The 21,509-nt window shown below is 35.4% G+C and overlaps 1 protein-coding gene across 1 annotated transcript in view; it reads left to right on the top strand.

Annotated features, from left to right (window-relative positions):
- Nucleotides 1-21,509, top strand: part of PIBF1 (progesterone immunomodulatory binding factor 1) — a 106,134-nt gene that overhangs the window by 10,352 nt on the left and 74,273 nt on the right. The window contains exons 5-9 of the mRNA XM_009074835.1: nt 7,255-7,388; nt 9,415-9,523; nt 9,928-10,109; nt 12,721-12,846; nt 16,764-16,862. Of these exons, the coding sequence (XP_009073083.1) occupies nt 7,255-7,388; nt 9,415-9,523; nt 9,928-10,109; nt 12,721-12,846; nt 16,764-16,862 (650 nt within the window). The remainder of the gene's footprint in view (nt 1-7,254; nt 7,389-9,414; nt 9,524-9,927; nt 10,110-12,720; nt 12,847-16,763; nt 16,863-21,509) is intronic.

The raw sequence follows: 21,509 nt of genomic DNA on the forward strand, positions 1-21,509 counted from the left end.
TCTTTTACTGTTGCTTTTTTTTTTTGATATTCCCATCACTTTTTTTCCAGGCACATGAAACATAGTTGCTGAAGTTTCTTGCCTGTCACTTAATTGCTTATACTCTTCAAATCTTACTTCTGGGTTTCCATCCAATATTCCTTAAATTTTAAGTTTTCTCCAACCATTGCAATATTTCTGTTCTCCACATAATTTATCAACAAAGTGTTCTGATTTTAAAAATTCTTTAGGAAAATACTACTACAGACATTTGAAATACAGTTGTCACTGAAGTTAAGACAATCGTTTTTCAGGGTTTTTTGGTCTTCCTTTGTGAGCATAAACCCCTTTCTACAATAAGCATTCTTTTGTTTTCTACTGTTGCAGATAATTAAGACTCTTCATAATGAGTTTCAATATGGTGTAGAACATGGAAAGGAACAAAAAATGTATCTCACGCTTGAATCTTTCTATTAACTAGTAATAGGTTGGGAGAGGAGGATTTTGGTGGCTTTTCTGGTTGTTCATGGCTGACAGACTAGGTTTGAGTAACTTTTATACATGTACATATTCACACAGAAATCATGAGAAATACAGCAGAATTAGTTCTAGACTAATAGGAAAGTCTGTGTAGCTAACAAAGAACTGAAAAAGTTCAAAGGATAATTCAAACTTGACTTAATGTGTTAAGTCAACTCTAGGAACGTTTCAATGTGAAATGAATTCATCAAATAAGACAACCAACAGTTATTTCATCACAGGATGTCTGTAGTTCTTTAATTTGGTCAAAGGAGATGAGCTCAAATTTTACTGTTCTTGTTTTGGAATGTGAATGTAAGAGACTTAAATAATTTTGTTTTCTGTCATGAGCCTTTATGTACTGTTTTGTGAGAAAATAAAGCAGTATGGTTCTATTCCCTGAGTGCTGTTATGATGAGCTAATATGGCTGAGTATGGGTTACATAAAACCAGGTATATAAAATCTTCAGACTCACTAAACCTTTTTTGCTACATGCTGCCATTTTTTAATTTTTGGGATTTTTTTTTTTTTTGGAGGGAGTGATGGTGGAAGGGAACTACACGAAACTAAAACCAACCATACTTGGTTTTGGTACAACAGACCTAACCTGGCCCAGTGAGTGCAGTGACCTGATATTGTGGCCTCTCAGCCAACTGAGTTTCTGAGCAGCTCTATCAGATAGAAAGATTGGTTCTGTACAAATTGAATTGTCATTGTAGCCTTCTAGAAACTAATCTTCTGAGACTAGACAAATTCATTTGTTCTTTATCTCTAGGTGATTCATTAATTCATGTGTATTAGAAAAAAATATTTCTGGGATAAAACACATCTTTCAAATGTTTGTCACCTGAATTTGTACTCAGGGTATATTAATTTCTTTTTTATTTTTTTTTGTTCTGAAGGGGCAGAAAGTTCTAAGTGCGTGTGTTAGCCTCTGTTAGCATTCCTTTAGTTGTCAGTGTGCTGAGAAGACCACTAAAACTCTACAACTTTGTAACCTTTTGTTGATTGTGTGTTGCTGCCCTTAGCACTTAATCAAAGGCTGCTGAATTTGTAACACAGACCCAGTAGGGTGGAAAGCTGCTTCTGACATCTGGTAGCAGAAAATTGTGTGTGGAGACTGATTTCTAGCACTGGAACATAGTCTGATTAACACTGCTAGTGTCAAAAGATATTTGTTGCCAATTTCTGTGTTTAAAGTGGTCAGTATAAGTGGTTCTGCTGTGCAGCTGCTATGTTAATGGCTGTTTGTAGACAATTGTGTGATGTAGACCAGTGCAGTTCCTCTGATTCTAGGTACAGCAGCCACAGACTGGCTGGAGGCAGTGGAACTGGTGAAAGCAAGTTGTGGTACTGCAGTGCTGACTGGTCTGTTACTAAATGTATAGCACAGGCTCGTTTTAGTCCTCCTTTTATAGTGCTCAGTACGTCAAGTATAAATAATGTGGGCACCACCACCTTTGGAGGTAGAGATAGAGAAGGAAGTCCAGCTATTACCAGGAGCTTCCCAGAAACAAAACCAGCTTCTGATGTGTGTGTTCCCGTGCTGAACATCAGTTTACTATTTTCAGAGTTGTTTCCTTCCAAAGTGGTTAGAACCTTGCCTCAAACAGATGTAATTTACTACTCGTGGGTTTCTCTCAAGGCAGGGAGAGAATCTGAGAAGGAAATCTTGCTTCTCTTTGTAGCTCTAGAAGATTGCTTTCTTCTTCTGACTAGGACTTTCTTGGCAATGTTTTCCGGGAATTTGGTCTTTACGCAGTTTTATCAGGGCTTCTTTTCTTCATTTATTTTTTCTGTAAAGTTGCCTTCAGGACTTACAGTAAAATTTATAGTGTGACAGTATCTAAAAGCTATGGTTAGCCTAGAGAAAAAGCTGGTTATATGTAGGACAAAGATCTTTTCTAAGATTTTGTTTCTGAATCAGGATTAGCAGCTGTCAGGTTTTGCTAGACATAACTAACAATTTTCTCTGTGATAATGTTTTCCAGCTGGAGGAAAAACATAGCTCATTCTTTGAAGACTATAGATAAGCTTTTGCACTCAAAGGATCAGTTGGCACTAGATATATTTGAAGGTTATAAAACTGAAGTTATTGTTGCTACTCCAGAAGGACTGTGATCCCTAAGATTTCTCCTAAAGTTTGCATATCTGTAAAGACTGCACTCTAGAACACTTCCCCAGCCTCCGACACCACTTCTTTCACGCAGTGCCTTGATCTCTTTGTCTTCACGAGTCTTTCTAGAAAGGACAGATGAAGCCTCAGTCTGAGGCAAAATATGTGCCTTTTTTCATTCTTTATTGTTAATATCATTCAAGAAAAAGGTGCAAAGAAGATATTCTTCCAGTAACTATTAGCTTGAGGCAGCAGTTTAACATTTCCAACACTCAAGAAAATCTGTCTCTGTGAAAGTGACCTTTTCTATCCAATATCTTTCTAACCCTTTTGATACATAGCTGTGCCTCATATAGATTGCTTGTTATTGTTCAGAAGTACCAAATGGTGTAATTATACTACTCTAATGCAATGATCTCGAGGGTCCTTTTCACCTGAGAAGATTTCTGTACGATTCTAGTCAGTTCAGATCCAGAGAAAGGACTTTTTATTCCCCCACTTTCTTTTGCTATAGAAGGACTTATGTCAAAGCTTTTCTTCTTACTTTTCTTGCGGAGTTTCTCTGTTTTGGAGTAGCTCAACATTTTTGTTTATCATTTTTAGTGGCAGATACTGACTCATTTATAGCCCTTGGCAGATTACCAATTTCATATCAGCATACTACAGAGATGTCTTATTCATCCAGTTATGTCTAGCTCCTTCCTGACATTTGGACAGTTGTACTCCAATAAATAATGCATTGACCAATAAGTTTTGAATGCAGACTATGTACACAGTTGAAGCAAAATGTCATCTTTACTAAGTAGCAGCACCTTATCCAAATAACTTGAGGGAATTGGTTTTCACAACACAAAAGTACAATAGCTTCACATTTTTCTAGGGCCTCTAGGTACCTTAGGACATGAACAGAGTGCTGACTTGTGTAAGTGATTCTTCAAAGGTGAAGATCTTTTGAAAAAAGCTTTTTGAAAGCAGGATCACTTTCTTCCACAGGCTTATCTGTAGACAGTGAGAAGTCATGCTACTTCTTCTTGATTGGCAGTTTAATTTGTTCCCTGCATTTCTGTTTTTGAAAGATTACCTAATCCCTACCATGTGTTAGGTGTTAGTAACTTTGTCCAAGAAGTATGTCACCTAGTTTTTGTGCTTGAAATTTAGATAGGTGTTCATTTCGGTGGCTGCTGTAAGATGCTATTCGTTCCAGATTGAGGATAACAGTGAAGCTTAATATCATTAAGGTCTGCCATTAGATTTTTAGTTTCTCTACCAGTTTGGGTTTTAAGTGGTGCAGATCAGGCAAGTTAAGAATCTTCTTGCTTGAAACATCCATCTGTGGACAGTGTAAACAAAATGGAAGCGCTTCTTGGTAGGGTTTGGTTCACATGTTCTGTAGTAACTACTTATGCTGGTTAGTAACAAACATTGCCTAAAACAGGTTTGGTTTTTTGTTTGTTTTAACTATCTGAGTTGCTGCTCTCTCCAGCAGCAAAAATCAGTAAGAAGCTGAAGAAAAGCCATGCGGGATTGGGAGTATCATTGCAATCACATTCAGTGTGAGGAAGTACTGTTTGTCCTTTAATTATTTTAAGGTTATTGGGCTTACTTAAGTTATTTTTATTTACTGGTGTTATTTCCAGGACTTCATTCATGTCCTTGAAAGTGCCCTGTATCTTGATTCTTTTAGAAGCTTCTTTTTTTTGCTTCAGCAGATAAGACTTTCAAGCTATCTCTTGAAGATAAATTGAAAGATAAAGCTGTTCCATTGCAGAGATCTCAAAATCATTTCAGGATATATGGACATTGTTATAAACTAAATTAACTTCATCACATGCAAAGCAAGGCTTACTTTCCCTAAGTACAAGCAGCTTGATTGTATGTCTTTTAGATGTATTGCTATGGAAGTCCAGAAGCTTGTCTGTCAAGCTATCTCTTGAAGATAAATTGAAAGATAAAGCTGTTCCATTGCAGAGATCTCAAAATCATTTCAGGATATATGGACATTGTTATAAACTAAATTAACTTCATCACATGCAAAGCAAGGCTTACTTTCCCTAAGTACAAGCAGCTTGATTGTATGTCTTTTAGATGTATTGCTATGGAAGTCCAGAAGCTTGTCTGTCTGCTAGCTGGAGATATGCATACCATATAGGGGGTTTGTGTGTTAGCCTATTTACAGCCTAGACTCTGTATTAGCTTGCTTTGTCACATTTCTTCATGTGATTAAAATACTACTTCGACACTTTAAGATTTGGTAGGTGAAAAACAGTGACCTGTGCAGTATAATTAGCATTTCTTCATGAATTATATTAAATTTTCTAAAACACAAACATAACAAACTTTTCAAAAGTAGAATTTAACTTCCCTTTCCTGGAGTTATTATATTGTTACATGGCATTAGCATGACATTAATTACTGATTTGTTAAATAAAATTCCAGGCTAAGTTTGGGTCTCAGGTATTAGAAGGAACTAATTTTATAGATATTTACCTGTTCTGTTGATTGGTGCTTTAAAGCTGTTTATGACAAATTTGTGCAGAGGTTAACCAATTTAATTTCATACTTTTGATAGTTGTCTTCTAGCTGCCGGATGTGTACTACTGTAGAAGCTTCAGTAGCCCGCTCAAGGAAGGGTGTATGAATTCCAGCATGCTATTAGCAGCAGAATGGCACAGGATATCCGTAGAGGAATTGTGTTCTAAACTTAATCTTTCAATTTGCACTTAACTTTTAAGTGCCCTTACCAGCATTTCCTATTGTAAAGTGAGTCATGTTTGCACTGCATAACAGGGTACTTGCACCATTATGGTACAGATTTGAAACTCTAGCTAACTTGTGGGCAACACCTTTTAAAAACATCTGTCCTTGCATTATAATAATGCCAACTTTATATATAATGGCATGTTAATTGGTTTGAGAAGAGTGTTCTATAGTGTTAAGTTGATTAATGTCTATTCATTAATTAGGGTAAACATAATAAGCCATATCTACCAATATATGTTAGGATGAATAACAAGCATGTCTTTAGATGATGTGGTTTTAATGGTAGACCATCCAGAATCCATGAAAACTTTCTCAGTGCTGTGATTTTGTAATTGTGACCTAATGTGATTTTAGTTAAGGTGAAAATTGCTAGGTTTGTGAAATATAAACCAAAACCATTTTATCAACAAAATAGTTAGAGTATGTTTAGTAGCTTTAGGGAGCTTTTCTGTATAGTATTGCAAGTATTTAGGAGTATTTTTTCAAGCAGGCATTCTGTCAGTCTTCTGGTTTATGGTGCCTGTGAAGTTGATGGGTGTCCTTCTGTTATACACTGCTTATATGCTGTTGCCCTAAACTATTCTTGTCTGTTTAAAACTAGCTTAACACAAATATTATGCTCTTATAACTGTATAAAGCATAGCTTTCAGTTTATTTTGAAGAAATATGCACTGATACAATGTCCTTCACTGCAAAATAAATTTTATTTGCCATGGCTAAGTGGTTAGTTCAGGAATCTTAAGGCAGTGTTCACCTTCACATTTATCATGATGTCCACTCAGAATAACCAGATAGGTTATTGTTTATCACGCATCCTTTATTGAGCTTGCCATGAATCAATCATAGCAGTAAAAATCTGAACTCAGCAGTATTCTGAGAAACAGGGTATGCAAAAAAAATCTAGATCTCGAGGGGGTACTGTCAGAATTCTAGCAAGCAATTCTTTTTGCTGTCCATCAGTTTCTCTAGTATAACCATTATTGTGTGGTTGTTCTTGTGAATAAATACTAAGTTGTACAGTATTTAGAAGAAGCAAGTAAGGAAACTTTGTGTCAATAAATACCTACTTTATAGAAAAATCTGAGAAATGGAGTCTAGATTGGGGATTAAGGTGCAAAAGTCTGCTATTCCTGTGGAGAGTAGGAGGGAGTATGGTGGAAGAGTATGATGATAAGGAAATCTGTTGATTTTCAAAAACAATAGCAAGTGTTTCAAAAGACAAATGCTTTCTGTGTTCTCTTGCTTTGATCCCTTTGTTTTAGTTTACATAATCTGTAAAAGTATGTGAGGAGGAAGAAGAAGGGAAAATGGAAATTAATGCTGATAAGCCATTAAATAAGCTTCTTTATTTTATTTTTTTCTTGCACCAAAGCATTCTATGATATGTTCTAGTAAATGTAACCTACCAGATACAATAGATACAATTCGGGAGTAACTGGCTGAAATGTTTCATGGAATGACAGATGTTGCCAAATTTTCTGAATAAACAATCCTCTCTCTTTTTTCAAGTTGACCAAGTATCTTAACAGGAAGACTTGTCTGAAACTGTTGTAAAGGTGGTGTGACTTTCTGTGCTCCTACTATAGGTTTGTAGGCCACCATCTGTATATATGAGGGCTACTGGTCTTGGAAGTTGTGCTAATGGACAAATGCATTAGAAAAAAGTAGGTACATTAATCAAGTATTTATAGGATAAAAATAAGTTGAGTGTCGATATAGCTGGTTACTTTGTGATGTGTGCTAAATTTCCAAATAATGAGACAAAGGAAAATACTACCACCTGAATATTCCTTGAGAGGTCTTCACAAAGCCAAGTTGGTTATTGCTTTACGTAAACATCAGTGTAGCGGTGATCACTTAAAAATTTCTTACTTCCTAGACCTATGAAGATGAGAGGAGAAGTCGATCAGAGCTTGAGGTTAGATGTCAGCGTTTGACACTGGAACTGGCTGATACCAAGCAGATGATTCAGCAAGGTGATTACAGACAAGAGAACTATGATAAAGTGAAATGGTAAGTATCTCTAATTTGTGACTAACAGACAAATATTGATAGATCAACTTCAACCTTGAATGACTAGAGTTTTTAATTTTATTTTTAACATATTCACACCACAGATATTTTTCTTTCCTCAGTCTACTAGTGGTTCAGTTATCTCTTGCAGTATGTTGCAGACATAAAATGAACAACATTTTGAAAACTGATGCATCAAATTATCTTCCTAAAACTTTATATTTTGAGATTGACGGTGTTTTCACAAGAGCCTAGCAGTCTCATTGCAACTAGGGAAGTGGGGGCTGCTGATGCCAAGCATCTTGGAACATGTACTCTTTTTTTTCCCCTAGTTTAAAAGCAGTGATTGAACAAAAGGCCCTATGCTCTACTCTGTGGTGCCTATACAGTGAATTAAGAGAGTGGAACCTTGGGAATTAATATTTACAACCTAAGATATCCTTGTAACCATAAATTTGAAAGGGCTGTTATGAGAACTCTTTGTCAGACCGTCTTAGGATTAACTTATTGGTTTAACTGCAGGAAGTTCCAGTGTCTCTCTTTTTTAAAATAGATTTTACTGTTCTAGCTGATGTTTTGAATGTCCATCTTGCAAAACCCAATTGTAGAACAGTGAAAATGAACTTGTTATAAATACATTCATAGTCATATACTTAGCAGTCCAGCTCCCAGATGGCTTTTTCAGTGTGCTTGCAAGTACAAGAAACCTGGCCTTTGGCACATTTGTTGGGAAATTAATTTAAAAATGTGGATTATGAACAGAAAATACCCTGTCAGCTTCTTAGGTGTTCATATGGAATGAACTCAGTCATAGTTACTGACACAAATGATTTTACCACTGAGCCACTTGAAGGAGAATTTGTGTTCCGGATTCCCAACTCTTCTGGCTCACATCTATATGTACTAAAACAACCTTGGAATCTACCTGGCAGCTTGTTGCAAATAGGATGTATTGATGCTATGGTTTTCTTCTCATGTGCAACTGCATCTTAATAAGTGGATTGTAATAACGTTCATGTGAATGGCCCCAGTGTTTAACAGTGTACATTTAAAATAGTCCTGAGTTGAGAAAAGCATGAATGAATGTGCCAAAACTATATTTGAGAGAGTAGGTTGTATTCATCTGGGTAGGCACAGATGAAGGGGAGGGGAGAGCACTGTTGGCATAGCTGCTTGAGAATATTTGGGAACACTGCAGGAGTTAATCACTTCCAGGCTTGATTCTGCCTTTAAAAACCACTATGTCAAATCTTCTAGTTCTGGTATACTACAAGTTATCTCAGTTTTAAAGCTGTGCTATGCTGAACATTAAATTAGTTGGCTTTTTTTCAAACTGCAAGCTCATACTGGCTCATTCATTTTGCTGTTCAGACAGGGTTAGAGTAGAGACATAGAGATGCTTCTTTGTGCATATGGAAAGTACTCTTGCTCAGGACATGAACATAATTTTTGCAGCTGTGTCATGTATATTTTAAACATGAGTAGTACAACCCACTCTGGTATCAAGGGACTATGTACAGAGGAGAACAACAGCTGAGAACAAGTATCCATTGCTTTCTATTTGATTAGAAAGATGGGAATGAAGTTTTTTCACTTTTTCCATCAGACTTCAGTGTCTACGAAAGATTCAAGAGAATATCATGGGAAACACTTCAAAAGCTTGATAAAGCTAAAGGGATGGATATGGGAGAGGATAAGAGAGTTAAGAGGAGAAACATATAGCCCAAAGTTCCACTAAAGAAGAATAATCAAAGGAGGATGAAATAATTTAGGGTGGGAATTCAAGATTATTTTATTAGCATTTTTTTATTCTAAGTGTTTAAATAATACTAAATTGTTTCATATAATAAGATAGTGTTGCAGGTATTAATAACTGAAAAAAATAAGATTATCACTAATTGCTCTGTGAGTGGCTGGTTGGAAGAAGTCAGTGTCATGACCTGGAAGAAGACTGAGAAATTACAAATGCACAGGAATGCTGTCCATTGCACTTTATGTATCTAATAGTTTTACTTTGTTTTAACAGTGAACGTGATGTATTTGAGCATGAATTGTCCGAACTCAGAAGAAAATATGAAATATTAGATGTGTCATACAAAGCACAAGCTAAAGAAAGAAGTGACTTAGCAAAAGAGGTAAATATAAACTTCTTACTATTTCTTCACCTCAGGAATTTGATTCTTTGTCTAATCAAGCCTGTCAGAGTCATGGAATAATTTAATTAGAATGGTCCTCAGAAGATCAACTGCTCCAACCCTCACATGCATTGCTATTCAATACTTCAATACTATTTAGGTACTGAGGTAGATTAAGGTACACCTTGCCTCTTTTTCAGCTGTCAACTGCCAGAAATAAATAATGAAAATTCATAAAATTATATTGTTGTTAAAGTCACCTTTAATTTTTACCAATTTACTCACTTAAACATAGGCTTAAATAGTATTTTGATTGGTGACTTTGCAGAAGAGAATTAAAATGAAATCACAAATACTTAGCTTAAAGTTCATGTTAAAGTGGGTTTTTTTAATACCTTTTACAGCTGGCAACCATACAACAATCCCTCAACTTGTTGCAAAAAGATAAAGATTATCTGAATCGCCAGAACATGGAGCTTAGTGTTCGCTGTGCACATGAAGAAGATCGTCTTGAAAGACTTCAGATTCAGCTAGAGGATGCCAAAAAAGCTAGGGAAGAAGTGTATGAAAAATATGTTGCATCCAGGCAAGTTAATGTGTCTTCACTTCTATCAGTAGACAAGTTATTTAACTGTTTTCCCTTGTTTCTTGCTCAAAACCTGTTTAATTAATTGGAATTTCCAGAAAACTAGTCCATATTTATGTAAGTCAAGGTCGGGTCTTAATATGTATCAGGACAATTTTTTTAAACTTTGATGTAAGACCTTAGTAGTGAAGATGTCAGCATTGAAAGTTTATGGCAGTTACTCTCTTAGGTTTACACAGAATTTTAAAGTGGTAACTGTAGTTAATTATGAAAGAGAGAAAAGCTCTTCAAAGTGCATATGTTACATATTTGACCTGTCCCCACCACAAATGACCTGTATTAAAAACAGGAGCATTTGAAAGACTATCTAAAATACTATTGCAGAATAAAATATATTCAATTGTCATAGATGTTTAAAATAGGTCATGGTATGTTTTGTATCAGCTACTAGAGCTATCAGCCTTTCTTGTCTCCAGCTTGAATACAGATTCAGTAAGTGTACCTTTGAGAAACAGATTGATCATTGTATGCCAACTACAATGGTAAATGGCATCAAATCTTTATGCTATTTGGATTGGTGTAGGTATATGTATGGGGTGTTGATCAGGAAACACTGCACTATTCAGCTATGTGAATGGCTGCATATGTAATACTATACTACAGAGTTTCATAGAATCATAGAATATCTCAAGTTGGAAGGGATCCATAAGGAGCAACAAGTCCAACTCTCCGTTCCTTGGAGGGCTATCCAAAACTAAATCATGTGACTAAGAGCATCATCCAATTTCAAACTACATTTAGATTTTTCCTATTCAGAATTCAGTGTCATCCAGTTCATGTTATTTTTCTACATCTAGATGCCAAAAACCAAAATAAATCACAAAGGGACTATTTACAAGGGCCTGTAGTGACAGGACAAGGGGGAGTGGCTACAAATGGAAAGAGAATAGGTTTAGATTAGATATAAGGAAGATGCCTTAGATATTAGTAAGAAATTCTTTACTGTGAGGGTGGCGAGGCACTGGAACATGCTGCCCAGGAAGGTTGTGGATGCCCCATCTGCAGAAGTGTCCAGGGCCAGATTGATCTAGTGGAAGGTGTCCCATGCCCATGGCAGAGGGCTTGGAACTAGATGATCTTTAGGATCCTGTCCAAATCAGACTATTTTGTGATGATTCTCTGATTCTAGATGATGATCCTTTGCTTCAGCATCAACTCAGTGTTTATTTTAACACACTGACAGGGCAGCGAAGCAATATACTGGGAACATGCTCTTTTGCTATACCATTTGTTCCATTTTAGTCCTCGTAAAGACAAGCATCACTTTGAACTATCTTCTGGTAACATTACTATGACTGTTCAAGACCTTTCCAGATACTTCTAACTTTTTCAGAGAGCCTTGTTTGGTTTTGGTTTGGAGTGGGTTTTTTTGGTTGGTTTTGGGGTTTTTTTCCATTATAAACCTTTTCATCATGTCCAAGATCTTCATACAGTATTTGCTGTAGCGTGGCGCAATTGAGGAAGGAGAGGAGATAGATAAATTTACTTTTTACCTTGAAAGGTTAACTGAAATTCACTGTCTTGATAAAATGAAAACAGGAAAACCTGGACAGCAGGCATTCTGACATTTTAATGTTTTGGGGCTTTCAGCCAATATGAAGGAATTTTTGGCCAGCTCAGGTACTGATTTCTAAAAATTATGGGCTATCACATGATTGGAAATCAGAAATAAAATATTCTATGGTTTTAAATGCACATGTGTTCATAATATGCTTTTATTTCCAAACCTGTCATTTCTACCAGTGGCATTATTGCCAGTTGATTAATCTTGAACATTAACTAGATGCTATAAAATTTTTATATTCCTTAGCTGTTAAGTACTTAAAACTTAAGCCTTTTTTTTCATAGTTTTGTAGGAGAGATTCTTTATGGGATTCCCTGCAGTCACAAGCTTCCAAAGTTACAAAAAGTTACCAGTATTTCTCTGAAATGGAATTCTTTTATCCTGGTATCTGCTGATACCTGCTGATTAAAAGCTTCAGTGTGTATTTTAATTAATCTATATGTCACATAGACAGGATAAATTCCCAAATCTTGGGATGCTTTGACCTCACAGCATGTAGTCTTCAATGTTTGTGATGGCTTTTTCCCCAAATGAGGTGCAGATAGTTACACAAAGAAGTCCTGTAGTAGTATGGCAGTATTGCAAGTCACTGACTTAATCTATCCTTACCTGGTGATGAAGAGGAGAGTGAGGAATTTTTTTTTACATAGTTAATTAATATAAGCACTTAAATAGAGGCTGACAAAGAGTTTCTGGAAGAATGTTAAACTTAATATTATGTGATTAGTCAATGTAAAATTACTTTTAAAAAATTAAAACAGTATGCAGAAAACTTTAGTTTATTTCCAGTTAAATATTATTTATTCATGATGGATTTTCATTTAATTTGTATAACAGCGTAGACTGATATGTATTTCAAGTCATTTCAGAGGTAAATGTGTAAGGATTAAAATAAAATATGCAATCAAGAAGTACTCTGCTCCACTTGTAAAGCTGTTCCTGAAGTTTTGATGTTTTGACCAGTGCAATGTATTTGTTTGTTTACAGAGACCACTATAAAACAGAATATGAAAAGAAACTGCATGAAGAGTTGGAACAAATAAGGCTGAAAACAAATCAAGAAATTGAGCAGCTAAGAAGCACTTCAAAAGAGATGTATGAACGTGAAAACAGGTAGATAAGATGTTGGCAATAACCTAATTAGGGCAGAAATGGCCAAGAACTGGTTTATGCTTGGATGTAATCCTAGTTGACTGGCTCTTTGAGAGGTGTTCAAAATGTAAGAATTTAAGTTCAGTTGTAAAACTGATGAGAATCTTGTAAAAACTGAAATGAAATTATATACTTGTACAGTAAATGTATGGTCTTATGTTTATTATTAAATGGTAAATACCCAATATTATCAGCTGAAAAGGATTATTGCAATTCATGTTCTAGATAAACACTGGTGGTTTAAAGTTTGTTCAGATATATAGTGTTAGCTAATTAATGCAGAATGTGTTAGTTTACCTGTCATGCTACAATAGGCAATCTTGACACTGTGAGGAAACTTGAAGAGAAGGTGTTGATGCAGAAAATAATGCAGAAAAAAATAATGAGGGAAAGCAATAAGATTTATGCCTCATGTAATAAACCTAATTGAGATTGTTTGCAGCATTGTGATTCAAAGAAAACATTGATTTCCTCTGAATTATTATGAAATTCTCTTTTAAAGAAGATCCTAGTCCTGCAAAGACCTAGATACTGAATTTTGAATTTGTGTCATCTTGTTGAATACCATGGAAATACATGCAGAGCTAGGCACATAAGCCTTTAGGGATCTAGGGATTTGGACCTTTGGCACTGGGTTTCTTTTTTAGCTTGCTTTTTGCCATTTTTCTTCCTTTAAAATGGGGAGGAGTGCTTAATAATTCATTATAACTTCATTATGGATGTCCTGAAATTGTTGTGTGGAGAAGGAAATGACTGTAGTAAAAAGATATTTGTGGCATCAGCATCTGTTCTTCTAATAGGCAGTTTTGTTACTGCTTGGAAGAGTGAAAAAAGAACATGACTCCTGCTGTCTGTCTTCCAGTCAGCTGGAAGGTTCTAATTTAAAAAAATTACATCATTCTGTAGTTTTGCAAGTGTGAGTAAAATATATACCTCCACATCACTTCCCGTATGCAAATCTATTTTGAATTACAAAGTATGAATTTAAAGATCCACTGTTTATGGACATTTGACAAGGATCTGTATATCATTGGGAGAGCTACTGAAAGGTATTTCATTCATATCTGGAACTGGTTTATGGAAGTTTTGTTCCACATTTTGAAAGAATTACTTCTGAAATGCAAATCCTTCAGATTTGCCTTCATATTTTTAGCATATGCTCTTTCTGGAAAATACTAACAAAATCTACCATAAGAGATTCTGAGATGCCCCTTAGTGACAAGACAAATTGAACCCCAAATTGTGAGCAAAAGATTTGCAGTGAATTTGTATGATGTGATGAGATGCTGATGGTGTCTAAAAATGAAGTTCGGATTCTGGTTTCATAGCAGTCCCAAAGCACAGACTCAATGGTATTACAGCAGAGCTAATCTAATACTCAGTTGCTCTTACTCCTTACCACTTTGCCAAGCCTGGTGGGCCTGATATTTCCCTTGAATTTACTGTGGCTTATTTTGCATTTGGATGAGTCAGTTCAAGATACTAAAATGGGAGGGGGGCACCAGTAGAAGGTGATGCTTTCATTGTTAATTTATTTGGGATCAGTTTTACTTGTTTGGTTATTGTAGGAATTGGCTGTGGTTCCAGTAGGAAGCATGAGTGAATTCACAAAGCATGTGAACGCTTGAGGTTTGACATGGGATTAGCTGCAGTCTGTTCCCATAGATCAAACACAGTATAGTAGTTTTGAGCATGTGAGATGCTCTCCTTGAGCACGTCTTCGGTCTGTCTGGAATCCAATTTGTGCATTCTAGAATAGTCTAGGGATGTGAACCAAAGTGAATAAGTGGCAGTTGCCAAGGGGTTTGTTTGGAAAGGTGATACAGATGCCTTTGAGCTTCTGCCTCCTGTGCCCTCATTCCACCTTTTTTTATTTTCTCCCATACTCGTGCATGAATCTCTAGGTAGTGTTTCTGTCCCATTTTAGAAGGATGCTTTCACTTGTATGATAGGCTGACTAGATACTATGTGGCCTCTATGTGCAGCTATCAGGTGCTTTACCACTTTTGTCTGTTTCCTGGCTCCATGGAAAAGATTTCAGCAGAAGTTACATCACATCTGTGATTGTTGTCTTGTTGGTTGAATAGTACCTCACTTGTGTCCTTTCTCCTTCCATTGCACTTTTAACTGGTTAGCAAAGTTAAGCAAAGTGGTTATTCTTTAAACGAGTTGCTGTGTATCTCCTACCATTTAATTTTAATCCCATTTCCATTACTCTAGTTTTAAGGATACAAGACTGCACCCCTACTCTGAGACATAATATACTTGATCTTAATGCTGTTAAAATTTATTACCATGTTCCTCTATTTTGGTATGAGTCAGTTTTATAGAATCCAGTCTCAAGATCAGTCCCTGAATTTCAGCAGTAAATTCTGGAGCCAAGTAACTCAATGTAAAAAAAATTTTGTTATCTTTCTCTCATAGCCAGATAACCATTACATAATTCTGATGTTGATTTTTTTTTTCTAACTACTTGCTGTTCATATTAATTCCTGTGAGTTCAGAAAAGTAGCACTGATAACATTTAGTCCAGAAAATAATAATTCAAAACAAAATTATATACTTTTAGTTTTGCTAAAATGGCCTAGGAGAACATTTACATGATCTTAATTTTCCATTTTCCCTTGTCTTGACTTTTCTTTTTTTCTTCAAAACTTGCCTGAGACTATAATTTCACTTTGCTTTAAGTCAGAAGGTTGCCGTGAGGGGGAGGTAAAGAAACAGCTTCAGTGGGAAGGTCTTAGTTTCATCTGCACTAGCAGTTTAGTTCAAATGAAGAATGTGGTGGTGGAGTGAAACACCCCAGTCATTGCTGCTCGTCATGGTTTTTGCTTGCCTCACAGTTTGTACTCATATTTGTAGTGCATGAACAGGATTCCTTTTAAATGAATCAAAATTGAAAGGGATCTTTTGGTAGCATTTGGAATATATTAGATGATCTTAATATTCTGGTCAGAGAAGCAAACCAGGAGTAAAGTAACATCCTCCAAAACAGTCATAGTGTAGGTGTCTGGTCCTCAACAACCTCTGTCAGCTCTGTGAATTGGCTGGTGCTGTGTTGCACTAAATCTTGGACACAGAGCTTATAACACTATCTAAGCAGTACTCCCCCTTAAGACAGTTTATTGCGAGTTAATTTGTGATCTGCCTGTAACATAACAGAATGTTACTAATTATGTAATTTTTAAAGCACAAATACTATATGTATTCTTCATATCACGCTATCCTCATCCATGTCAGTGAAATAATAATGAAGTAATTTGCAAGTCTTAACTGATTCTTGGTTAAAAAAATTATCAATTGATTGCAATAAAATTTTTGTGTTAGAACCCAGAAGAAGACAGTAATGATGGAGACACCAATCATATATATATGATATATATAACCTATGTATCAAGAGTAGCTAGACAATCAGTTCTATGTGGCAGTAGGAGTTCTATGTGGAAGTAGGATTTCTATGCCTAGCTGATCTTCTCTTGCTTTATCATAAAAGTCGTGAATCATCTCAGCTTGGAGGACAGCATTCCTGTAGTTGTTAGTGAAGTACCAAGGAAATTACAGGAATTTAATTCCTTAAAAAAAAAAGTAATTTACAATTCTAGTATATTGGTATTATTCCTGTGTTTCCACATATAAACAGGTGGTTTGAGCATTATTTTTTAGAATTTCAGAACTGAAAGCTTTGCTGGTATATATGAAAGTGACCTTAAGTAAAGCCTCGGTAATAAAAAAGCATTTAGATAGACAGACCCTTGTCTATCGGTCTGTGAGAATTGAAGAAAGTAGCACTGAAGTTCAGATCAATCAGTAGTAATTAATGGAGCAAACCAGTCTTTTTCCTGACTTATTCTTAACAGAATAACTTTTATCTCCTTCAGAAATTTGAGAGAAGCAAGAGATAATGCTGTTGCTGAAAAAGAAAGAGCAGTTATTGCTGAAAAGGATGCTTTAAGAAAATATGATCAAGTCTTAGAACAGTAAGTATCTTTAAAATGCTTATTAAAAAAATCTAAAGATATAACTCTACATCTAAGGACTTTTAGGTAGAAGTGATGGCTGCCTTTCTGCTTGTAAAGAAAAAAATTGAATTACAAACATTTTGTTTAAATGAAGTTACAGATTTAATTCTCGTAGTAAATTTTTTTACCATCACTAATTCAGTAACTATATGAAAGTTTTATTCTTCTCCTACAATCCTGTAAGGACAAGCAAAAGCAAACATAATTACTCATCTCAGAGCAAGAGTGTGGATTTCATACTGTACAGTAGCAGTGGTCAAACTCTGAACCTGTTCTGTTGTGGTTTGTTGGTTTTTTTCTTTAGCTGAAAGCAGGTCTTGTATGACTTCAATGAATAGTTTATGAAGTGTGGATAGAGAGTAGTAGTCATGAACAGTTACGTTTGCTGCATGCTTCTTTTCTTACTGCTGTCTCTTCTTGGCCTTTCATATTCTATGTATAAAATACATTGTCTCTACCAATGTACAATTCTATTCATATGGAGAAAGTTATGGTTGATTTTTCTGCCTATTTGAAAGCAGTCTTGCTGTCCTGTTCTGCACCACCTTTTCCTTTTTGTAAATTTAGAAAATTGCTTATGGTAAATTATGAGGTAATATAAGACTGTGGACAGTAATCCAGTTTGTTTAGGGTTTGTCATGTGACCTTAATTTTGGATTTAATTCATTGTTTAATCTAATTTCTTTTTTTCTGAAATGGAAGATCAGTTCATTAACCAACTGTGCTACATAGTCATTTGCTCAAAGGAACTACTAGATGAACCTTTTTTGCTCTAAATACTTTCTAATTACAAGTAGTAATCAGTTAAAATGTTGTGAACTTAAGCATAGGCACAAATTAATTCAAGCTTTTAATTTTTATGTATAACTCTTAAATTGCTACGGTGATACTACTGAAGAAACAGCACTGCTTAAGGACTGAAAAAATGTCATTGCTAACTAGTGATGTGAAACAGTATGGGCAGTTTTAGAGTAAATGGGATTTGATATCCACACTGGGTTTCAGGGGTTTAACTTCAGATTAATCCTAGTTCAGGCTGAATGGGCCCAAGGGTGCCGAACAGCTTTTAGTAGTTAGAATACACTGTAGGTGTTCTGGGATTTTCAAAAGGAATTCAGTTAGCAAACTCTGTGACTAATGTCTCCACAAAGCAAGTCAAGATGTGGAAATCGAAGCTGGTTAAGTTGGAGGTATCCAGGAAACGTGGTTCAAAACCGATCTCAAGTCAAAATAAAATGATAGTCAACCATGTGTTTCTTTCTGATGACATTCCTACCTTTCACCGTGGTAAGATTTACTAACACATGAGAGGAGTTCATGTATGACTGGCAGCTCTTCTGGAAAATGGGTCTAGCATATGGTAATTTGAGTATGCGCTTTCTTTTATTTAATGAAAATATCAACTTTATATTTCTTCTATATTTATTTTTAAACTTAAGAGCCATGGAGAAAATACTCTTCTGTTCTGCTGTATTCCTTCATATAATGTGTCATGTTTTTCATATTGTTGCTTTTCTTTTGAGGAGGGAAGTTCCCCTGTAATCAGAAGCTTAAGAATCTCATTTGATACAGTTATGCTTCTGTCCTTCTGTAGATTTTTCTAGTGATAAGCTCTCAAATTGAGAAACTCTCTTTTCCTCATCTTAAATAAATTATTAAGTTGACTAATACTGGTTTTTGAAGTTCTTAGAAATAGATTGTTCCTCCAAAGTTTTTGTTTTTCTGCTTGAGAAAGTGGAAACAGTACTTCTCTTTAAAATGTAGGTGCCTCTTTAAAACCACTTCACTTCTAACCACACTGCAGGTGTCAAGACTGTGACTTTATCCACATTCCAAATCATCTACCTAAAAGAACTGTAAAGTATCTAACTGGCATGTTGAGATGGTACAAATGTTTTCACTTAAAAGACCCAAAATTCTGAATTTACTGTGGGCTGACATGTGACGATTCTGTGGAACAAAGATATGTTCTAGTATCACTGGAAACCCGGAGATGAAAAGGAATACCTGTGTTGTCCAGTTCTATATTTAAGTGATTATAACAGCTTGTTCTACTCCAGTGAAAACAAGGTGACTCATCGTAGTTACCACTGGTATCATAATCTGTATAAACAAACATGTTTGAAAGCTTCAGATGTATGTGGAATGTTGACTGGCCTGAATGGTGGTTAAGTAAAGCCCCTGGCAAATCTTGTGATCAGAAGTGTAACTAATACCCAATTTTCTAGTCAAGTGCAGTTATTTTCATTTTTCTTACTGATGTTTGTGATAGCTTTTTGTGAACAGCTGTTTACAAATGGCAAGAAAATACCGAAGTGATAATATTCATTGAAGAGTTATACTGAGAAAGGATCTGCTGTTTCAGCCTCAAAGTAGATCACATGACAATGAAAAAAAACTTAAATTATTTGCTGTTTTGGATCAAACTGTTAATGTCACACATGTTCTAAAAAATCATGAACAAATAGAAACATTTTCATTTTGTTTTAAAATGTTGCTAATGTGACTATGTCACACTTGGTCACCACACTAAGCGTTCGAGTCAGCTGCAAGCTGTGTGTACATTTTGGAGACTTATTTTAGTCTCTCCATAATCTTTATAATTTGAATCTCTTTTTATCCCTATTTTCTTTGTTCATCATAATTATGGAACTTTTTAGAATTCGTCTGGAAGTGAGATTAATGCTATTGGATTTTAGTCATCTGTCTTAAACTTTGTAGGGAATGGAGAGAGGAGATCAATCCTGTTCATCACATGAGTGTTTAAATTAGATGAAATTAAGATCCCTATATCTTCTTATTAATTGCACACAGGCCTAGAGGACTATCATAGGTGAGAAGATAATTGGATAAATTTACTGAATAAATAAATGTTCTACTTTGCATTTAGAATCTCTGCTGAGCATGCAGGAATCTCATTATTAGATTTTAATTTATTACATTTTATATTCATTGTTAATAGAAACATTGCAATTAGTTATTTTCCCCTCCTATTAACATATTTGTATAATCTAGATGTTGCTGACTGCAATGAGAGGATTCTAATATTAATATTATTAAGTTAATATATTTATGTGCTGGAGTTATTGCTAATATTTAATTAAGGGCCTATTGCCTCTTCAAGAATATTTGTATAAAATGAAGATGTCAATAACGAATTTAAAAAAACTAGCCATACTGAAAACTGCTGGCTAAAATATTTCTTTGGAGAAGCTGCCATAACCCTGCATTAAAAGGTACTGTCATAGCCTTTTACTCCCTAGACGTGGCTGCTACACTTGAGCATGAAGTGCTTTGTAATCCCTTGAATTGAAGAACTATGTAGGTCTTGAAAATCACCACCACTTTAAATCTTCAGTTACAATTAACTTAATTAGTAGTTTCCAAAATGTTAGTTTGGTAATAATCCGTTGCTGCTGCTGGATTGCTATGACTTCTATAGTATGATATGTATATGTAATTTTATAACACTTAGGACTTCTGTGAGAAAAAAGCTGAGCTCTTCACTGTCATTGTTACACCTTGTCTAGTTTTCAGCCCTAGCAAAAATAACTGCTGCACATTTCCTGTGAAACTAGCTTCACCTTGTTCTCCTGATGAGAAATTAAAGTATGAGGCGCAGCAAAAAGGGTAAAATTCCATGAATGCCGTGGAAATGCCTGAAAGACACTCTTTTGGGAATTTTAGAATCAATGCAAAGAAGGCAGTGAAAGGACCAGGAGTGCTAATATGACAGAGAAGTAAAGAGAAAGTCTGTTTTCCAGGTGACTAGGTCTAGATTATTTCCAAGCTGTAAAAGCAGCACTGAAATTAATAAGAAAACAAGTGTATGCATCCTATTTTTCTACTGAAATGAGTCTCTGGTTCTTTTCTTCTGAGGATATGTGTATTTGAACTCACATCTTAATGGATTATTCTAACCTGCATTTTAATAAACAGGAGGAAACCTAATTAACTGATTTGATCAAATAGATGAATAGTAGTGTTGGGAAGGCTGCACACTTGCTAGGGCATGCCTGGTTGTCTTTGGTTTCCTAATCAGGACCTCAAAATTTTACATTCTTAGCTAAGATGGTGTTCTTCCTGAATGAATGCTTTAAGCCCCATAACCAGTCACTTCATAACTGTAACTGTCTTAATGTTGTGGAATTATCAACATGAAGACTCACAGGAATGATAACTTACTCTGGTATCTGACCTTTCTGAGCTTCATTACATCTGGAACACAGGCAACACAGGCTTTGAAGCTTGTTCTCTTGCTGTGCAAGGAATGTTCAATGATTATATTTATAGATCTAGAAATCTTTTTATTTCAGTTACTTTTGTCCTAGCTCCTAAGAAATAATTCTCACAAAATATTAGCTCCTGAGAGATGCTTTGGAAAGGTTGTAATATGCACATATCTTCATGGCATAAAGATATTCTTTAAGCCTTGACATTCTCGATTTACCTGTTCCTTTTCTGCTAGCCAAAATGTCTTTTCTTAAAACATTACCATTAGTAGAGGCAAAATGTTAAAATTCCATGGTACCTATTATGGTGAGTACCTAAAAAACTATTTACTCTTTTAAGTCCTCAAGGTTTGGGGTATTTTTGCTAGCCTGG

Source organism: Acanthisitta chloris, unplaced genomic scaffold (genome assembly GCF_000695815.1).
Source record: "Acanthisitta chloris isolate BGI_N310 unplaced genomic scaffold, ASM69581v1 scaffold10815, whole genome shotgun sequence".
Lineage (NCBI taxonomy): Eukaryota > Metazoa > Chordata > Aves > Passeriformes > Acanthisittidae > Acanthisitta > Acanthisitta chloris.